General features: G+C 40.4%; 1 protein-coding gene across 2 annotated transcripts in view; it reads left to right on the forward strand.

Annotated features, from left to right (window-relative positions):
* Window positions 1–6,356, forward strand: part of LOC146258732 (chemokine-like protein TAFA-5) — a 65,238-nt gene extending 58,882 nt beyond the window's left edge. For both annotated transcript variants that reach the window (XM_084672302.1, XM_084672303.1), the window contains exons 4-5: window positions 2,239–2,376; window positions 4,245–6,356. In XM_084672302.1, the coding sequence (XP_084528428.1) occupies window positions 2,239–2,247 (9 nt within the window). In that variant the 3' untranslated portion in view covers window positions 2,248–2,376; window positions 4,245–6,356. The remainder of the gene's footprint in view (window positions 1–2,238; window positions 2,377–4,244) is intronic.
* The last annotated feature ends 14,505 nt before the right edge of the window (window positions 6,357–20,861 follow it).

A 20,861-nucleotide genomic window follows, 5' to 3' on the forward strand; every position in this document is an offset into this window, starting at 1 on the left:
TCTCTGCTATGTATGCAATTTCACACTATAAACATGGTATTTTCAAATGCAGTCTTAATTTAATAAACATACTATTTGCCTTGTAATGCCTGTTCAATTGGCAAAACTGTTTACACATGTAAACATCATAGCTAAGACTATGCCAGGGTTCCCAGGGGCCTTCAAAATCCTTGAGTCTGTGACATCTAGAAAGGTAAAATGAGGCCTGGAAGGTTTTAAAAATGGGACTTGAACCTTGAAAGTACTTGAATTCATTAGATTTAGACAGTATTTTACATATAAGTTATTGCTTAAAAGTTGTTTTAAGGTTCCATAAACTGAAAATCATCAAATTAATCTCAAATGCATGAAGCTCCATTGTCAGCGAATGTGACTACCTTCTACATACCATCTGATGGGATGTGATATGAGATTCTGCCCTTCAGATAGTAACAGTATATAAAAACCCTCAGGCCCACGAGTGATGTGGCAGACTGTGAATGACTAACATCAGTGGTGGATAGGGAGGAAAGGGACCGGTTGTAATCAGTCTGATTTGGCAGCAAGCATGGACTCTGGGTAGGTCCACAGCAGAAAGAGCCAAAGAGGTGATCAGTTCATTCAGATGCACTGTCAGGAGCCTAACCATCTCCTGCTCTTTAGCTGACCTTCTCAAACAAAGCACAACGGAGATAGAAATAACGGTGTGTATGTGTGTGTTTGCTTGTGTCTTTTTGATCAATTGTATCATAAACAAATGTAGGCTTGTTTAGTGTATAGTGTATATTTGTTTATATATAATGCTTTTATAAAATAATGAATTTGCATGTTGCACCCTGTCCTTGTGTTGGCTTATGAGAATAGCTGTGTGTGTTTGGGTCCAGTGAAAGTACCTGTGTTTATGTCTGTCCACTGAGAATGCTTGTGTGTGTGTTTGTTTTTGTGTAGTCAAGTGTCACTTCCGGTTGAGAATGCACGAGTGGACAGCACAGAGATACATGTTGTGTGACGGGAAGACTGTACTGCTGCACCATCTCTAATTGATCCCATTGGGTGACGAGGCTCAAACTGAACCACTCAAAATGCAGGTTTAACACTATTGCAATGGTGAAGACAGCTGCTTGTCTAATGCCAACAAAAGTCAGTGTACAATACCCCCCCCCCCTCCCCCCAACACACACTTTGACAGACACACACTAACATTAACTGGGAGGCCAATGCTGTGTTGTAACTTGAGTAAAAGCTAAAATGTTGACTAGTAATAATTGTATCAATACTTATATTCGAGGCTTAAGTAGTTCAAAACTGGTTGTTTTCAGACAAGCATATCCCACTCATTGATTAGCATCTGTCCATGGTTTATTCTTTAGCTGTATATAGTTTGTGTGGAGGATTTGCAATCCACTACCCCTCACTTCCACAGACTGGAAGGTTGTGGTTTCTTCTCCATAAGATATCTCAGGTAGAAATGAAACCTCAGGGTGTGTGAGCTTACTTCATGTGGCAGACCCTACTCTGAGGACTGCTCAGCTCCATCCCCTGGGACCAGGACTGGTTCACAGTTACGAGGCTCAGATGCACTGACGTACATGGGTCTGATCAACATTCGGCTTTGTTTAACACCTCTTTTATATAGCATGTATTCTCTAAAACCGCCCCCTTTGGAATCAGTGTGTCAGCTGACGGGGTTCAGCTGGTAATATTTGAATCCTGATTTCTGCAGCGTTTTGTCTCCTTGGCCTGTTTGATGCAGGTATTTTGTATTATTTTTGTCATTCCATGTGGATATGCTTTCTGTGTTTTTGCTAACTATTTTGTATACTTTCAGCTCCTTCAGCTTTACCCCACACTTCTGCTTCACCATGCTTTACCCCAGTGATGTTACTATGCTAAGATATCTGTACAAATACATGTGTTTTACTGTAGACACGTGAAAATATCCAAAAATGTACTTGAAACTTTTCAATCAAAAATCAAAAGTTACCAAGGCGTTTTCAGTGCCTACAATATATATCCTTCTTCAGCTACAGAAAACAACTTCCAAATTAATGCACATTTCTATTTTGTTTCACTCAGACAAAAACAGTCTGATTAATTCAATTCAAATGTTTGTTTCCACAATGCCAAAAGAAAAGAGAGTTGTTTTTCCTCTCCAAAGTGAATGGGATACCTTGTTTGATTGAGTAAGAGCCAAGATGCAATTCTTCCCTCTACACGTGTGTCAGAACCAAATGCAAAATACCTTCCCTGTGATTTCAGGCCCTATGACGGCACATACACAAACAAGACAGAAGTCACTCCCAGCCAGACAGACAGCAAAAGTCAACCACTTTTCAAGGACAGACATGTGAAAAACAACAAACTGCAGACCCTGGCAGGCTAGTGCCACACAGCAAGGTACAAATGAATTCTGTTTCCAACCGCAATGTCATATGCATGATTACTCCTTTGTGATGGCAAATTACATCCTTGTTTTCTCATCCATAATGATGTAACACCATCTGATGAAATGAAAGCGTTCAGAAATGGAAGCTGAATTCAAAATGATCAGCCTTGACACAGTGAGGGGCTTTTTCAATGGGAATGTATGCTTGATACCTGGAAAGTTGAAACATATAATCACACTGGATTCATAGTCAAACATTCCGGAAAGTAAAAATGTAAAGAAAACCTAAAGCTTAAATGTTTTATGTTTTCTTCAGAGGCAAGTGAGCCAACTCTATTACCATTCAGGGTGAATTTTCCCTCCCTGACTGTTCCTTCTCCTATACTGTATTCCTAATACACTTGCACCAGACAGATATGAATAATTCAAGGGAAAACCGCTCCAAAGGTGCTCTTGTTCCAAAGTCTTCACCTGGAAGAAATTACAAAAGCCCCCTTTAAGGGCCAAAAATATTATTTTCTGCCCATGTTCTCTGTTTTCACGCTGATTTGTTTTCCTGCAAACCGAGTGCTGTCCCTTAAGAGCAAATGCAAAGTCAGGGCGATTGAAATACGAGCTAAGCTGACTTTCAGTCTAGCTACAGTGGAAAAAAATTGTATACATGAATACCTAGAAATTATGCTTTTAGATATTTTTGGGGAATCCATTCCCTTCCCCTCGAGACAATACAGGTGTCTCAATGTGATCCAGCATTCTGACAAGAGTTGCTTCCATTTATTTCTTACACTGAACTCCAGAAGGGGATTTAGAGAAGACTCATTCCGGCAGTAATTTTGCTTTTCCGTCGACATGTTCGAATCACCAGAGGGCAGCACGGATCCCACAGTTATGCTGGGTTCATTAAGGGCCGTGACAAATTACAGCCAAGAAGCATTCAGAAAGAGATCACATTCCATTAAAAAGATACGGAGGCAATGGTCACACGCTTTAACCTCAGTAATATCAGGTCATCATAGGACTTGGTACGACCACAGCAGAGACGGTATCCAATTGAATTAAGGCTCATTTCAGACACTGCAGTCTGCCTCTCGGCATTGCATCTCTCAATTCATTTACATATTCGCATGTCTAATATGACACTTCAACCTGAGCAACAGCTTGCAGTCATTAGACAAGGTTCGTTAAGGGAAATGCGCGTCACACCTTCGTAGAGTAAGGAACATACAACTGGTGTGATCCAATTAGGGAAAAAACTGTAAAATTTGCCAAGAATGAACCTACAAGGTTGTGTTCTGTGTTACTATATTTAAGTTGGTAGAACTTAAAAGTTGGTAGAACTTAAAAGAAGTAAAACTTCAAAGTCTTACATTGCCAGGTCACGTGCAAGGAACAGTTATATATATAAATATGTATATATAACAGATAAAACAGATAAAAGACTATTCTGCTCCAACCTTTCAGTCACTTGACACAGTGTAAAAGCATCACACATAAAACACCTAAAGTGAGGGCCTCGCCATTCCAACCTTAGGACTTCCTGCCCCATGAAAAGCTGAGGCTCTCTGCAGTAGAATGGAACCTACAGGGGCTGTTATGGATTCGCCTCCAACTCCATTCTCAAACCCCCTAATGTCTGTGTTGTATTTCCTATTGATCCCCTCCCTCTCTCCCTCCTCCGTCTCCTCCTCTCCCTCCCTGCCTCCCCTCCTCTCCCTCCCTCTGTCCTTTCTTCTTCCCCTACCCTCCCCCACTCCTCTCCCCCCTCTTCCTGTCCTTCCTCCTCCTCTCCCTCCCCCACTATAATTTCTCCTCCTCTCCCCCTCCCCCACCCCTTCCCTCTCCTTCATCCTCCTCTTTCTCCTCCCTCTCTTCTCTCCAGGTCTCCTGACGATGGCAGGGGCAGACGCTCCCTTTGGAGTGGTTGGTGTGTGAGCCTCTTCCCATAGCCCTATCGTCCTTCGCTGTGTGGACCATCCGTCATCCAATCATCAGCCATTTGTCTGTTCTTCAAAACTGATGCCAGAAGCGAGGGGGGGATGGACGCAACCCTTTTTTGTGCCACGTTGAACCTTTTGTTGATAAGGAGCCTGAACTTCTAACACCTGGAATGTGAGATATTCGTGGAAAGAACACATGGGACTCTGCAATTCTAGGTTCAACTGAACGTAACTTTTTTTCCTTTTTGTTGTTGTTTTTTTTTGCTGAATTTGGAAATACCGAATGGGGTCATGAGGGAGAGTCTTGGAACTAACCTAGACCTGGGACCACCTGGGATGATGCGAAAGACAAGGAATGATAAATGCTTTTGGAGTTTATGCTTGACAAACGCTCTATAGTGTTCTTGCAGACCAAAGATAGAAATGGTGACGCTGGCTATATTCTAGAGGAGTTAATGGAGATGGTGAAGAGGGGATAGGGGACTTTTGCAAGTGGACCCAAGTCTTGCATCCCCATTGGGTCCGATACAGACGCTAATGTACACGTAGGGATGAACAGTAGGACTTGTTGCATTCAATATAAATTGTATACAAACAACAAAAAACAACAAAAAAACTGTCTTAACAAAGACAAACTTTTCGATTAAACTTGAGTCCAAGGATAATGTGTAACTCGTTGACGACGTTTCTGTTGGGACAACTAAACTGTACTTGTTTACTCACTGCTAAATTTTGAACATGCATTTAATCCGAGTTACATTTTCAATCGCTATATTTGGACAATTTGCAGTCAGCATGGCTGGTTATAGTGAAGCAAGCAAATCATTTCTCACCAAGAAAGAAGAGGAGTGAGTGAGGGGAAAGAAAACCTGTTAGGATTTCATATGTCATATCTGTTCGGAGGAAACAAACATTAAATGTATTTTCAAAAGCCTAAAGTTATATATTTAACAGTTTTATATGTTGTATCTTTGTAGAGAACCTTATTTAACACTGAAGATGTGGTCACTTTGCCAATCATAAACTGTGGGTACACAGTGAGCTATATCCTTAAGCTGCTTGTCTGTCTTGTTCATTTGAACAAAGTCAAGTGGCTCTGCCTTTTGAAGCTAATCGGTTATTTTTACAACATGAAATTATGTATTATTTAACATGAAATGAAGAGTAAAGTACTATAGACTAATTAAAGTGATCAAAACATAACAAGATCCCTCTCTTGACCGAAACTAGACCTCTTTCACACCAGTAGCCAGGGTCTTATGCCGAAAATTTGAATTGAGTGTAACCTGTTTCAGACCCATTCATGCATAACTATGCGACATGAATAGTTGTTGTGTTGTCACAGAAAAAAAAAAGAAGAAAAAAAAAACAGTTGATCACATAATTAGCTGCTGGTTTTTGATGCCACTAAATGTGTGAATTGAGAACATCTGTTTGGCTTTGTGATTCTGCCATATCTTCATTTTCACTTTGGCATTTTGTGGCAACTTCATCTGTGGTAACCATTGAGAAGTTAAATGGCACTCGCTTTTGTCAACAAAAGTCCCAGAAAGGACATTTTGGCATTGTGTGATGGCTGTTAACATGGCATAAACAAGAAACTGAACCTTACATGGGTTTATTCCATCTTCTGACCCATGTTGCCTACGCGTATCACTGAACAGAACTTGAGTTGCCCAGACCAGTGATTCAGCCATGTTTCACTATTGTGATTAGGTTGGTGTGAAAGGGGTATGTAATGTTAGGGGAAACTTGATAGGAATAAATAAATAAACTGAATCTGCACTGGGACCTCAATAGTGTTTATGATAATATGCAAATGTGATACCTGGGAATTACATTTTATTTCAAACAATAAGTATCCCTATAATCTACCAAAAGAAATGTGCAAGTTGCTTAACAGGTGCAAACATGGTGGAGCTATTATGTCATAGCATCAGAATATTCATTTTTTGAAGTTATCTGTTTTCAGAATGTGCAGATATTTGGATATCTGTAATATGTGTATAAACAGCACATGTAAGAGATACTAAGAACATGACCACTGTCTGTAGTTTCATGATTTTCTCTTGGAATCTTGAAACGTGTTGTTAGATTAAATCTTTGAAACCTCATGCGCTTATCTATAAATCAGTAGCCATGAATTTCTAGGATTATGCTTCTCCTACAGTATATTGATTACACAGGCATTTACTGTAAATGTGTTGTGGATGTAACTGCTTTCACAGTATGACTGCTATAGGATATCCTAAGCCCGGAAAGAAATGCTTCAGTTTGATCAGCCAACTATAGCATTCTATACCGTCAGGAATAAATTATACTTTTTCTTCAGTTCTCTTTAAAGTCTATAATATGATCATTATGCCACACCAAAGGGAGAGGAAAAAAGGCTCAAAGAATATTTTCCATTTGATATTGTGAATACATTACTTTAACAGATTGATTTGAAAGAACTACAAATACAGAGCAGTCAGAATGTAGGACTATGGTCTTGGAGGCTGCAGTTCTCTTGAATGATCCTATTTTATTTATTAAGTTTAATTTGTCCTAGTTTTCACACTACATCACTATTAACCCATTTTAGCTGAGAGGGAAATTAAGCATACATATGAACAAAACAAACTATGTTTGCTTTAATGAGAAATGACCGATTGAGATAAAGACATTAGCAAAAGTGTCCAGACTGGCGGTTTATTAAAAATATAATCTACATTTCTAATAATAAACCCCTCTGCTAAAGGGGATATACTGTATATGGCACATGTCTGATACAATGCCACACCACAGCTAGGTGTAGGTGTGTTTATGTGTGTGCGTGCGTGTGTGTGTGTGTGTGTGTGTGTGTGTGTGTGTGTGTGTGTGTGTGTGTGTGTGTGTGTCTGTATTTGTTGGAAGGCAGAGCACTGTGAAACAAAACAAAAAATACAGATTCTTTCTCTCTACACCCTCCAATCTGCCATCTTACCTTTGTTATTTTACTACACACAATGAGTCTCCTGACAAAAAGGCTTAGTAAACCATTAAATACACAATTGAGTTTGTTCAGATAAAGCTTATCTCCATTGCACATTGGTTTCCTTTTTTCAGCATTTTACTCTTAATCTGATGCAGGTAAGTTTGATAAATGCAAATTATTTACAACTGCTTTTTTCCTTGGTGTGTTATATGAATTTCAAATGGCTTCCCTTTGCCTGGTGGAGGTCAAAAGCATTACATCTTCAAACTTCATAGAAGTCTTACAACATCCTTAGATGTGAGAATGGTTTCCAGTCGTTCGAAAGAGTGGACATTCGTTTTCTTTGTCAAATCCCTGTTCAACTAATGTACTCACTCTTGCATAAATACCAGCTACCAACAATCGATCGCTGAGCTTGTGTTTGCTCGTGAATTTCCTCGGGTCCAGCAAACAGAAAGGAGTGTCTCATCTAAGAATTGGTTTACATAACAGGCTCGCTAACAAGGTGCCTGACATATCTAATTCCCCTTGATTGAATTCCAATAATTATCTAGTATCCAGGAGGCAAATGTGTTAGATGTCATGCTTTGACATAATTTATTTTGGGTTCTAAAGAATTATGTGCGGTTTCCTCAAGCTATGTAGTTTTCAGGTAGAGATTTGCCAAGATTTAGTTCATCATCGCTGATGTTCTGAGGGGATATCAAGTAGGTCAGGTATAAATGGATTAATATTCATGAAATACGGTGCACATGGACTCTCATCATTAATTTATACCATGGATAACGACAGTATATCAATAAATATACTGTATAATCAATATGCAAATAAAGCACTGCTCATAAAGTAGGGCTTCAAATCTAGTAAGCCAATGGCTGAGAGCACATCAAGTCATGGTGTGATTCAGGTTCATCAATATGCATGTCTCCCTTCAACACAACAAACCTGAAACAGCTTGAGAGATTTATCTTCTATGTTTTGGACCACCGCTATCACAACGACCACATGACCAGCCTCGCGAGCTCGATCTATCCCCTTGTCAGTTTCTCTTCCAACCATACCACTGGCTATGTCTGATAGCCACAGTGTACCGGTTTCTGCAAGAAACTCCAGAGCCAGACGATATCTCGTCCTCTGCTCATCCTCTTCGCCTCATCCTTGACGGACTCGGAGGAGATGTGCCTGTGTCAGCCAAGCGTCAGGGTCCATTTAACATCACTAACAGCCTGCATATATTAGTGCCTCCTATTACACTGCCACCACAGTGCCACTCCACCTCTGCTGTGCCCTGGGACGTACACTGTGTGTGTGCTGTGTGTGTGTGTGTTATTCTTCATGACTGCTAATACAGGTTCCCTCTCGTGAACTGTCATATCCATAAAGGTTCTGTAATTACTAGAATTTTAAACTCAAACAACATATAGCTATTGATCATTTGGTAATAATAAAGCAATGATATTTACCTTTATTATATATATATATATATATCGTTTTTGAATCGGAAATTATGCCTACATCAAAAGTGGCACATTCGTATGGCTAGGCTGTCCAAGGACACAATCTGAGGTGAGCTCAGACAGAAAGGACATTAATATCACACAGTGTGGAAAGTTATTGTAAAGAAAATCAGACCTGAGCTGTAAAATAATGTTTTTACCTTGCTTCTCTTCATTAAAATGCATTGCCAGTACTGCCTCGCTCCAGGTCTATGTCTTGAAGGAATGTTGTAACAAAGATCTTGCTGATTGTCTGGGCGCGGGCAAACAAATGAACACCACCTTGTCACCCAGGTTGGGATTGCAAACTGAAGGCCGAGTAGTCCATTAAAACCAACCAACTTTATTGACTTGATGCCATTAAAATGTTAGTAAAGTGTTGATCTGACAATTGCCCTCTTTTCCCCCTCTGTTAATCTCCACCAGAACGCTTTTAAAATTCCAATGGCATCTGCCCCAGAAAAGAAGCTCCATGCATACAAAACCATGGGTGATGATTCTGCTCCTAAGGATGGCTTCATGGTGGTTTTACATTTGTGTGGTTGTTAGAGCTTCTTTATAGGAGACTGGGGGAGGGGAGTGTGACCAGACAAAAAAAGCATGAATTGTCTAGATTCCTTGTTAAAAGTATTAGTTTTCTCTTTGAACAAATTGAGGCACACAGTGGTTCAGTTCAAACAGTCCTGAAGTTCAATTTTTCCTCTTCCTCTGTCCCTCACAGGACCTCAGATGGTAGGAGAGGCAGGAGAGGTACGGTATTGAAACCTGGCTAGCTCTCACAGGCCTATATACAGCATTGCTAAGGTAAAGGAAACAAGATAAAATAAGGAATAATACTGTAAAATGAAAAGAAAGCTGGCAAAGAGTCAGACTTTCAATCGTTTTTATGGTCAAAGTCACACCTCGAGCATTATAAAATGTACCATGTACTACTGACCCTGAACAAAAGTTAATTCATAGTGTCTCGCTGTTATCTAAAAATACCACCACGGACCACTGGTGCATCAGGCATGGAATACAGATGATGTGTGTGACATCCTGCCTAGGGACGATGACTATTGAGTGTGTGTGAATATTTGAAGTTTTGCCATGGCTAACTGTGATGAAATTGACAATCTCTTCACACCTCTCTGGTTTCTGTCAATGCGGCAAACACAAAGCCAAAATCATAATGAGGACTATGGACTGAAACAAAGGGTTGTTGAAGACCTCCCACCAGTTCCTAATCAGGCCCTGATGGGTTTGGTTTAGCCCTTTTGCATCTTGATGAAGCCAGGCAGCTGGAGGCACGGCCTGCTCATCTGAAGCCTAAATTAGAAAAATCACCACCTTTGCCAGTTCCTTTAAAACCCCATTTCCATCCTGTCAACTCTTATTAAGGACACCGAGAGGTGACAATAGATAGAAATATGCATGAAAGAGAAATCCCGGCCCCGTCCTATCACGGTAATTCTGACCGCTACTTACCAAACTGCCAGCTCATTTTCTGGTGCAAAGTAGTTTTCTCTTTCTTCCTCCCCTGTGCCCAGAACACTAGACGTTAGCAGCAATTGCCTGAAATCCTCCCTTTTGCAGTTTCCATACAATTATGAGCACCAGTCACAGTATCACTGAAGGATTACGAGTTATAAATGCTGATCCATGAATAAATTAGCTGCTTTTTATGCATAAGCAGGAAAAGAGTAGAAAATAACCAGGCAAGGAGAAAGTGTGGTTTGCTCACTAGCTAACCAAGGCTACTTTTAAAATTATGATTTTGGCTTTCTTAGAAAAAAACATGACTTAAAAAGAAAAACGACTTTTTATTATAATTTGCTGAATTGTTCTGCATCTAAATTTACTTGAATTGAGTATGTGTAATAACTTTTTTTTTATGGGTGTGCAAGATGATCAACTTTATGGTTTATTTATGGTGGCAATTAATGAGTTGCCATCAAGTTCATTAGTTCAGTCTTCCACTGTGCAGAACATGTTCTAAAAAGGTGTGAGATAGGTGATCTGCAATTCAAATTAATACAATTAGAAGACGCTCAAATGCATAACAATGATTGGGTCTTGTTGTCACATCTGTGAAGTGTCACACTAAATTGCTTGGGTCTCAGCTGCCCCCACGAGTGATAAATTCCCTTTAATAGTTGAAGGGAGAGATGAACAAATCTTTTTATGGTGCAAATTTATAATTGCAGGGCAATTGGAAAAGATACACACCTTTGTTGGTAATTGCACGTAGGCAATTATGTATTAGCATGATAAAAAAGAAGAAAAAAAAAAGAAAAAAACTCCACACACCTGAAAACCATCACGTTTGCACCTGAAATGAACAAAAGGGCATGCAGTGAAACTAAAGGTCAAGGGAGAGATTGAAGAGATGTCACTCTGCTTGCTTACTTTAGTCATAGAACCAATACATTTTGACAATCAAAACTAACTGATGATTTCCAATGCGTAAACCTCTGCCTACAGTATGTTGGTTTAACTTAAAGGAGGGCAACTATGATATGAAGTTATATCTATCATACTACACGTGTTTAATGCCTTCTCTACTCTCCCGTATTTGATAACAATACCTCAATGTGCATGGCCCCAAATCTAGTAACCATTTTTTTTCGGGATTGTCATAGCATCCTTCAATATAGCATGCTTGTGTATGGTAGACAATTTAATAATAGTTTTAATCCCCACTTTGCCCGTGAAAGGTCTTGCCCTAGTGTGCACAGCAGTAAGCGTTCTCTGTGCCACATTGAGAGCTAAATGGTGTTTGAAATGTTTTAATCTACTCCTGTCTCTTCATTAGCTGGATACTATTGCACAGGGGGAGCTATCTACCAGTCTCTGATGCTCACACCTCTCCTGAGGGGATAGTTATATTGGTCACTGCATTTAACTGGAGAATTAAAACCATTCATTCTTCCATAGCCCTCTTTTTAATGGCCTGATAAGACAACGTCAAACCTGTTCATATGCCACAGTTAACAAAAACATAATGGCTTGTATTATTATAGCTAGAACATAAAGTTAAAAGATGCTTGCAAGAGGTACAACACAGCCCCTTTCATTAGGATTCTAAAATTGCTTCTGTTTTTATTATTGTTTGGCAAGCAATCTTGCTTTGAAAATGTATTTCTTCTCGTTTTATCAATATCTTAGTCAATTTCACTACCGGTATATGGCATAAAAATGCTTGGCATTTCCATAATTTAGCAGAACAAAACTTCTCAATTTAAAATATTCCACATACTATATTCGAACAGCATTGAAGTACTTAAGGGGGTCCCCCATGCATAAGACAACCTTTCAGTTAAGCAATTCACAGCAAATTATAGGCTTTTGGCAGTCATTTCTCTCTAAATGTCAAATTTGAAAGGAGGAATTTGTTTCAAACGATTTAATTGTGTCATGTAGAGCTACAGTTTCCTTTCTGCAATGGATAACACCACAGGAGCTTGAAATTAGTCTTTCTTCTTAACAACTAAGAGAATTGGATCAGCACTGAAAACCATGTTTACAATCTTTATAATATTTTGAGAGTCTTTAATTTATAAAACACAAATGTTTCCTCTCTGGCGATTACATAAGTTAATGGAACTGGTGAATTGTCATATTGATACACACTTTGGATAGACCTAAATCCTTCATGAACATAGAGGGGAGTACTCTACAGAGATACCCGGACTTGGATCATATACTGTCACAAGGGAGACAACCAGACAGCCTCTGTGTCTGTCTGTCTGTCTGTCTGTCTGTCTGTCTGTCTGTCTGTCTGTCTGTCTGTCTGTCTGTCTGTCTGTCTGTCTGCTAATGCCAGGGGCATTACATTGGGACTGTGAGTTGAATCCTAACTTGCCCTTCAAGTAGATGTTCTGACCCAGCCATAAATCATCTTCAGGCTGTGCCCCCCGCCCTCTGTGGAATGGTACAGCCCATCCAACCCCCTCCTAAAGAAACCGCCCACTGAGACCTCCGCCATCCCAGCACCTGTCCACATCCTCTCAGGGGTCCTGTCCACTACACGACCCCCAACTTCACAGAAAGTCGCTGTCCTTCAGGGACAGCAGGAGCCTCTCATTCTGTTATCCTCTTCCCCCTTGTTGGCACTTTAAGGTCAGCATATGGGACTTCCACTCAGAGACATTAACTTACTGCAGCATTTGCATTAACCATGCTCTGGAAGCCTTTGCAACTCGTTCGTCCCTAAACATCCCTGTATTTTAGAGAAGTACAGTAGGGAACTGTTCCCTCTGTCCTTACCATAGACCTGACTACCATTCACCGGCCTTCCCTGTTACATTCACATTTACAGAATGCATCACCACATGGGCTCAGAGCAGTGCAGTTTGATAGAATGGTTTTGCTGTCCCAACGTGCATTGTGTTTCATCTCCTGAGTCTTGGAGATTTGTTTCCTGTTTCCACTGTTTCTCAGTTGTCCCTTGGTGCTTCCTGTCTACCTTAAAAAAAAAAATCTATCTCCTTCTGTCTGAATAAATGCAAAGGACTACCGTAGGAGAGAGGAATGTACTGTAGCACTTTATAAAAGGCCAAGGACACACTAACATAAATCCAGAGTCCCACTACTGGACCAAGAGCAGATGGTCCTGAAAACTCTTAAGTTGCAGCACATTTATTCTGTAGCTAACAAAACGCCCTCTGGTTTGGTTTGTGTGTAGTCTCTGTACTGCAGACTCGACTGCTCCCAGCTGGCTTCCTGCTTCAGGTGAGGCAAGGTTAACCACGTTTAGAAAGAAGCTTACATGGAGCTCTATGGGAAGCTTGTTTGTCTTCTGACCAGCAACACCCACGAAACAACACACTTGACTCAAGAAACTTACCTCCACCACCTGTCTCCCACCATGTCTAGGAAATGCGTGCATCAATGTGTATACTCCCACATCAGCTAGGTCTGAAGGAAAGTGGTGAACAAATATGCTTGATTTATTATGTATATTATTCTCACCTCAAAAGGCGGACATGTACATAGATCTTTGGTGATGTCTGTTGGCCATCTCTGTCAAATGTTAGATATTTTAGATAGTTATAGCCGCTATTTTAGCATTATGCTACGTTAGCATTAGTTTTTATGTGAAATATATATATATATATATATATATATATATATATATATATACATATTTATACACACACTGTAGAACACTGTACTGTATAAAGTGGAAACATGCCTGCACTTAACATGCCACACTTCTGCATTAATTGTGATGAAATGATTTGATACAATATGTAAATGTTTTATGTATGCAACCCTTTTCACCCACACGCTGCACCTGGGGCATCAAGACTAGGGGGTTATGTAAGTAGCTTGTCAAACAACTACTTTGTGATTTCAACATAATCTGGGCATATGGTCAGCCTGTCATCTTGTGCAACTTATTGAATAAGTTGGTGCATCCCCAATTTAGTGTCCCGAGGGACCATATAGCATCTGCTGGTTTACCAGTCATGCTTTTAATCATTGACAGACTTGCAAGCAGGAATCCAGGTAAGTCTCATCACAGTCTCTGTTCAATTACTTGAATTGGAATTCAATAACAAGGAAAAATAGAAAAAGGTTAATTGATTTCCCAAAGGCCATGAACTAAATACGACATTGTTCAAATAACATGATTCATAGCTTACATATAAATACATCTGTATGCATTCGATGAAGGGTATTTTTTGTTATACTTATACTGTTTTTGTGTCAGTAAATCTAAAAAGTTTATCTTTTAAATATTATAGAATGTAGTGTGTTATGGTTGTGTTACAGTTGAAAGAAGCGGTCCTATGTCATTTTTTCTGCTGAGTGTGTGAGTCCTAAAATTTGGATTAGGAAATCTAGCTTTGGATAAAAATGTCTAAATGTAAAATTGTGTTTCATAAAAAAAAAAGTTAAGATACTGAGTAGCATTTGAAGGCCACACTGCAGGAGCTTTGACAGAGTGCAGACAAGTACACGTATTATATCCCAGCTATGATGATTAGCTATTATGATCCATGTAACTACATCATTAACCAGAGAAGACCTGCTATAGCAATATAAAATGCAAGTAAGTGAAAATTGATTGAAAAAAAAGCACAAGGGCCATAACTTTGATCTGCATAATTGAAGTGGGCCACAAAAGAACATTAGCTTGGATAATGATACTCATAAGAAAGATTTTACGTTTTTACAATGAAGAATGTAACATCTCATGTCACATCTAAAGAATGCAACAGCGGTGCTAATGACATTATCCAAACGAACCAAAAACAATATCATTTATTTACAATCTACATGAAGCAAATGCATAATGTCATGTGACGTAATGAAACACTGAGATAGAATATGAAAAGAAACAAGACAAAGGACAAACAAACAGCATGTGTTGATGTATTATTCAACATCCTATAAAATATTTACATAAAGAAACTGTAACCTGCTTTATCAGTTATGTGTAAAGTATTACAGAATTTCGGACTTTAAAAGGGAATATATATATATGTATATATGTATATATATATATATATATATATATATATATATATATATATATATATAGATATATATATATATATATATATATATATATATATATATATATATATATATATATATATATATATATATATATATATATATATATAGATAGATAGATAGATAGATAGATATAATTTAGTGAACTATAGTGTGTGGCCAATCTCACCAATTGTAATAATAATAATAATTTGAATACTGAGAAAGGCTTATTTTGTTTAACACAGATAATCTTTTTTCTTTTATTTGCTAAATGGATCCTGTGTCATCAGCTCTCATTCATTAACTCAATGGAATTGCAATCATTCAATTACGGATTCTGACCTGCCATCTTCACTGTCTGTGTAGAGACCGCTTCCAGGAAGCTTGCACTGGAATGGACAGATACGGATCAACAGAAGACACTGGCATGGTCATTTGGTCAAAAACGACAGCAAAGGTCTGGTGTCTTCAGAGGATTGCACAGCAATAATAGTGAAGGTTTGAAACTAATACTGTGCTTCTTTTACAGGGTTCCCCTCCCTTGGGGAAAACCAAGACTATGTGACAAACTGTTCCTGTTAACTCAATTCACACCACAGCTAGCACTAGCCGTGCTAAACAACTAGCACCATGGCAGGCCATCAGACCTCCCTGAGAGGAAGTCTTGAGGTGTTGCTGCTCTGTCACTTCAGAGGGGAATTATTTTAACCCATGGCATGCGGTAATCCCATTCAACATCTTACTCTGCCGAATAAACATAATAATTTCATGTTTTAATGTCTGTTTTCAAGATTAGTGGCCACCAGTGGTTTAAGCAATGGTGGACTCGCAGGGCTGCCTGAAATGATATACTTCATTTGTTACCCAGAGATCAAGAGTGAACCTCTTTGATTTTCCTGACAGGCAACAAATGGTCTGGATCATGATTATCAGATGTGCACTGACAGCCCAGAGTACAGTGAACGTGGGCTGGGGAGGGGGCTGGGGGGGAGTAGGGAAGTGCGGTTGGGGATGGGGGGGGGGGCGGGGGGGGATGGGTTGCTAGACACTGCGGCTCCACCAATTGAATCATCCTTGACCTCGCGAAGGGCCGAGACGTCCAGGAATAGAACAGGTTTCGATCCACGTCTTTACATGACAATTGACATTTAATACATCTTCTTGCCCCAAACGTGCCCATGATGTGGACACAACATATCTGTCATCTTCGAACGGCAGTTTGCAATCGATGCATTTCAAATAAGATGGATAAAGAGTCTTTACACACCAAGAGAGCAGGCTTAGTCATCGTGTTGCTTTATTGAGTTTTGGATAAAGTAAGTTAACATGGATTACATATTGATACTTGTCTTATTGACTACTGGAAAACATACTCTTAATTCCCTCAATGTCAATATCTGTTTTGATGTGACAAATTAGCATTTTTTTCTCCTCTGTGCAAGGCTCATGCCAGTTTTCATACAATGTAAGTGAATAAGAGTAGAATCCCCCCTAAGGTGATCTGGGCAAAGATAACAGGAGGGTCTCTTCAGGAGAAGCCAGGCAAAAGCAAACGCTAGCTTAGATTTCCTTTCATTCACTCAAAGTAAAGCTGAATGTGAAAAGGTCACTAAAAGATGGGAGAGGCACGCCACAGGGAATGGCAGGTAAATATCAGCCCCTCTCCCTGGTTGTATATGTGTTGAACTGGTCTGAAAACAACACTAAGTAAAGGAACAGCTTGAGATGTTCTCATTTTTATCCTCAGTCGGGTTTGTACTCTGTCACTTGATCTGATGGTAATAGAATGTTGACCTTGTTTAGTCATGTGAGAAAGAGGACCCAGGATTGCAAGAGATGAGTATGATGCACACACACACACACACATTCGAAAGCACGAACACCCCTTCCACAAGTGTACACACTCCATAACACATGACACTCCTCCGAACACATACACAGCCCTGGGGTCTATTTTCCATGGCTATTAACATGCCATGAGTATGACAGATGTAAAGCCTCAGTGGATTCAAACATCAGGGTGCCACTATAGGGACTCTTTCATGGGCCACAGGCCTGGCGACATGCTGAAATGTCCATCACCGCAACCAAATCTCCCCATCCATTCAAGTTAACCCTGAAGTCACCATGTATGAACTGCATTATACTTCTGACAGCCGTAGACTGAAAGTGCTTTAGGGTTCTATTTCACGGTGTTTATGGTTAGTTAGCTTTAGAGAATTCTTCAGCTTTTCGTGACCGTTAGTCGTTAAAGTTAAAGTTGCCATGGGGGTACAGATACCACGTTTGCCATTTTCAATTATAATACCGTTACTTATGGTTGAAATGAGGTTACTGGCAAAAGCTGAAAGCCGGCCGTGCATGTTAATGACACAACCACAGTAGGCTCTGAACATTCCTCTCTCATGCATCATAAAGTGACAACACGTCACCTCAGCCGACGACCTCTGGAGCTCCCTCTCTCTATCACCGTCTGACAGATACACACAATAAAAGCCATGGTTCCAACCCTGAATGCCTCATAATGTATACACGTGCCAGCTCTCCAGACAGGGTTTATCTTGACCTTCCGCTGAGCTACATTAGCCCTGTCCCGCGTCGCTGCGGAGCCCCGCAGGTTAGGAGGGGATGGAGCCGGGGCGGTGTAGTAACTGGATTAGCTAGGCCAAGAGGAAGAGGGCGCTTTGTTGACCAGTGGTTATTCTAGACCGCTGTTACCAAAACTGATTGATTTATGTCGCCGGCGACTCACCAGAGACACCTGAATGTCACCTTTTCAAGCTGTGGAAGTCAGGCTTGAGGCTAGGGTAGAGCTGAGCACTGACGAGGCCAGGAGAGGGATTGTGGAGAGGGAAAGAGAGAACGCTGGGTGGATGGAGAAAAGGAAGGTCAGAAAGATAGAGAATGGAAAGAGGGAAGGTAGAATGGGGAGTGAAGAAACAAGATTAGACCAGAACAGGGAAGAGCGGAGCGAAGCCGCGTAGCGAGAGTGAATGTTAGAGAATATTACATAGTGAAAGCAGGGAAATATATTCACTGGAAAAAATATTTCACAAATTGATATTTTCTATTGGGTCAGCGCAGACAAAATCTGGGCAACGTCCATGACTACCAGGGCTAAGAAGAGGAATGTCAGATGTTTTAATAATTGACAGCTTTAACGTTTGTGTAATACTATATTATCCAGGTTTGTGAGATTTTATCACAAAAGGGAGGCACAGTTATTACCACTGTCCCTCTTCAGTACAGCACACATGCAGTGGTTCCCTCCTTGCCTGTTCAAATTTAAATCTGCTCATTCCAGACTGTAAGCAGACCTGTTCATTATGATCTCACGATACATGCGGTGTTCACATCCTTCTCTTGCAAGCTCATTGACATTCTAGCTTCCTGTCGGCTTCCATCGAACTCACACTGCACCCTGAGTATTTTTTCCCTCCTCGCACCGTCAGTAATTCAAGCATCATCATTTATCTTGTCGCCATATCTATTTCTAATACTGTGAACGCTCATGGCTTACTGTGGCTAATTGTGCCATTTTCAATTGAGGTTTTGAAGAGTGGATTGCAGGCAGATAAGAGGCAAATTCATTGGACAGGAGAGTGTGCAAACACATTTGGGAGAACAGGTGCGGGGTGTGAGGCAGCTGACCTTTTACTGGAGGCAATTTTCTGAAAGGCCGACATACCTTAAATATTGCAGGCTATTAGATAACTGGTCCACACAGACACCTCGCGTTCATGATACACTAGTTAAAAGCACAGAATCGTAGATTCTTCATATCAATATCAGACAGCAAAATAACAACAACCTTGGTCTACAGTGGAATTGATGCTGTATGTGTGTTACTGTAGGCTATGTGTGCCCTGTAGCCTTGTCGTTAGTTACCTCTGTGGAACATATACTAATACTACCCTTTCACAGTGTAGTATTTTACACTGAAAAGAAAGGTCAGGCTTACGTATGCTACAATGGCATCAGCCCAATCGATCAAGCTCAAAGGGAAGCGAAAGAGTCCAAGAAACCTCCCAGCACCATGCAAACCAAATGCTTAGCTTTGGCTCTCCGTATGTCTGCATGTTTAGGCTATGTAGGTACACAGCATGGAGATAGCCAGATGTCAGAGAGAAGAATCTGAGGTTATTTTTCTCATATTAAAGCTAGTCTATTTAAAAATGTTTAAGTGCAAGGTGATACTTTAAACCGAGCTATCATCACACAACTATGGCTCATTACACCACAAAGTGTCGTGGGAGTGATGTCCCCTCAGTCGGAAGCATTTCCTGCTCTTACAAACCATTTATCATGATCGTTATGCTCTAGTGGCATTGTTGTGTCATTTCCTGTCCTCTCGCTCCCCTTGGAACATAGCCTCGCATACGTATCTCACCTCACGGCTCGCTAGCGTTAGCCCGGCGCGCTAGCCCGCGTCATGACAGGTGACTAGCGATGCTAACAATAGCTTGACCGGACAGGCAGCCCGCCGTTAAAGACCGCCGCATGATGAATTACCCTCATCAGCCCTCCTCTCCGACAGACCCTTTAGGTCACAGGGAGAGCGAGACGTGACATTTTTCCTGTACTGTATAAATGCAAATACCTGCCAATCAATTAACAAGTTGGTCTCTCTGCCTCCCCACAGCTGCTGGTTGTGATTGCGAAAATTGATTGGAGAGGCAGAAATCAACATGACACCATGCCAGCAGTCCAGGGTCATTGGGACAGAGTGGAAACAAAACAAGTTTTCTCCTTTTCGATAGACTCACTTGTGTGGCGGTGCCTCCTCTCTTTATATGCTCGTGTGAGCACCAAGGGACTCCATTTTAATGGGTAAAGTGACAGGTATTGGTGACACACACCGGCCTCCCACTGGATCCATACAAGTAGTCTGCTGGACCTGTTTACGGTCCGGGCTTAAAAACTCAGTTGGCCCAGAGGTGTCCAAAGACTGCTTACGTGTGTCACTCAGAGGAGATATCTGAACAATCATACCAACTCCCCAAGGTAGAATAGTGTAGAGTATTTTCTAGTAGAATAGAGTAGAGCAGCACTTTATTAAACCCAGAGGTCACACCATTCAGACAGATCAGCACTATTAATTTGATGTATTCTACAGCATACAATAGTAAAAACCAAATGAGTACCAGAATTTTTTGCATGCCTGGAAAATGTGTCAAAGGTGTGCCTGTGCATAAAAGTGTGCCTGTGCATAAAAGGTGGGCAACGCAAAGGTGTCAGTTCTGCTGTTTAAGTCATGGACATTTACATTGTCCATTCAGTAGGTTCATATTCTGGTTGCATGTGTACATACTGATGCTGTAATCCAACAGTATGGTATGTTTATAAAAACATGGACGGTGCAGAAGCATGCGAAAATTATATAAAGTGGGTTAAGTGGACTGGTGAACCATTCTATGTTCATGAAAAACATGTGGTCATCCTGTATTTATATCTGTGACAGTACACAGGTGCATAATGAAGTAAGACATCTTACAATCTTACAAAAAAAAGCCAGGTGCACAGGTGTAGTATTTGAGCGCTATATGTGAAATCTTTGACAGGAGAGGGGATCTAAAGATCAAATTATTCACACTGCACTCACACCATGAGCATGAGCA

The sequence above is a fragment of the Hypomesus nipponensis genome, chromosome 14 (genome assembly GCF_054491055.1).
Source record: "Hypomesus nipponensis isolate SF chromosome 14, ASM5449105v1, whole genome shotgun sequence".
NCBI classification, from domain to species: Eukaryota; Metazoa; Chordata; class Actinopteri; order Osmeriformes; family Osmeridae; genus Hypomesus; species Hypomesus nipponensis.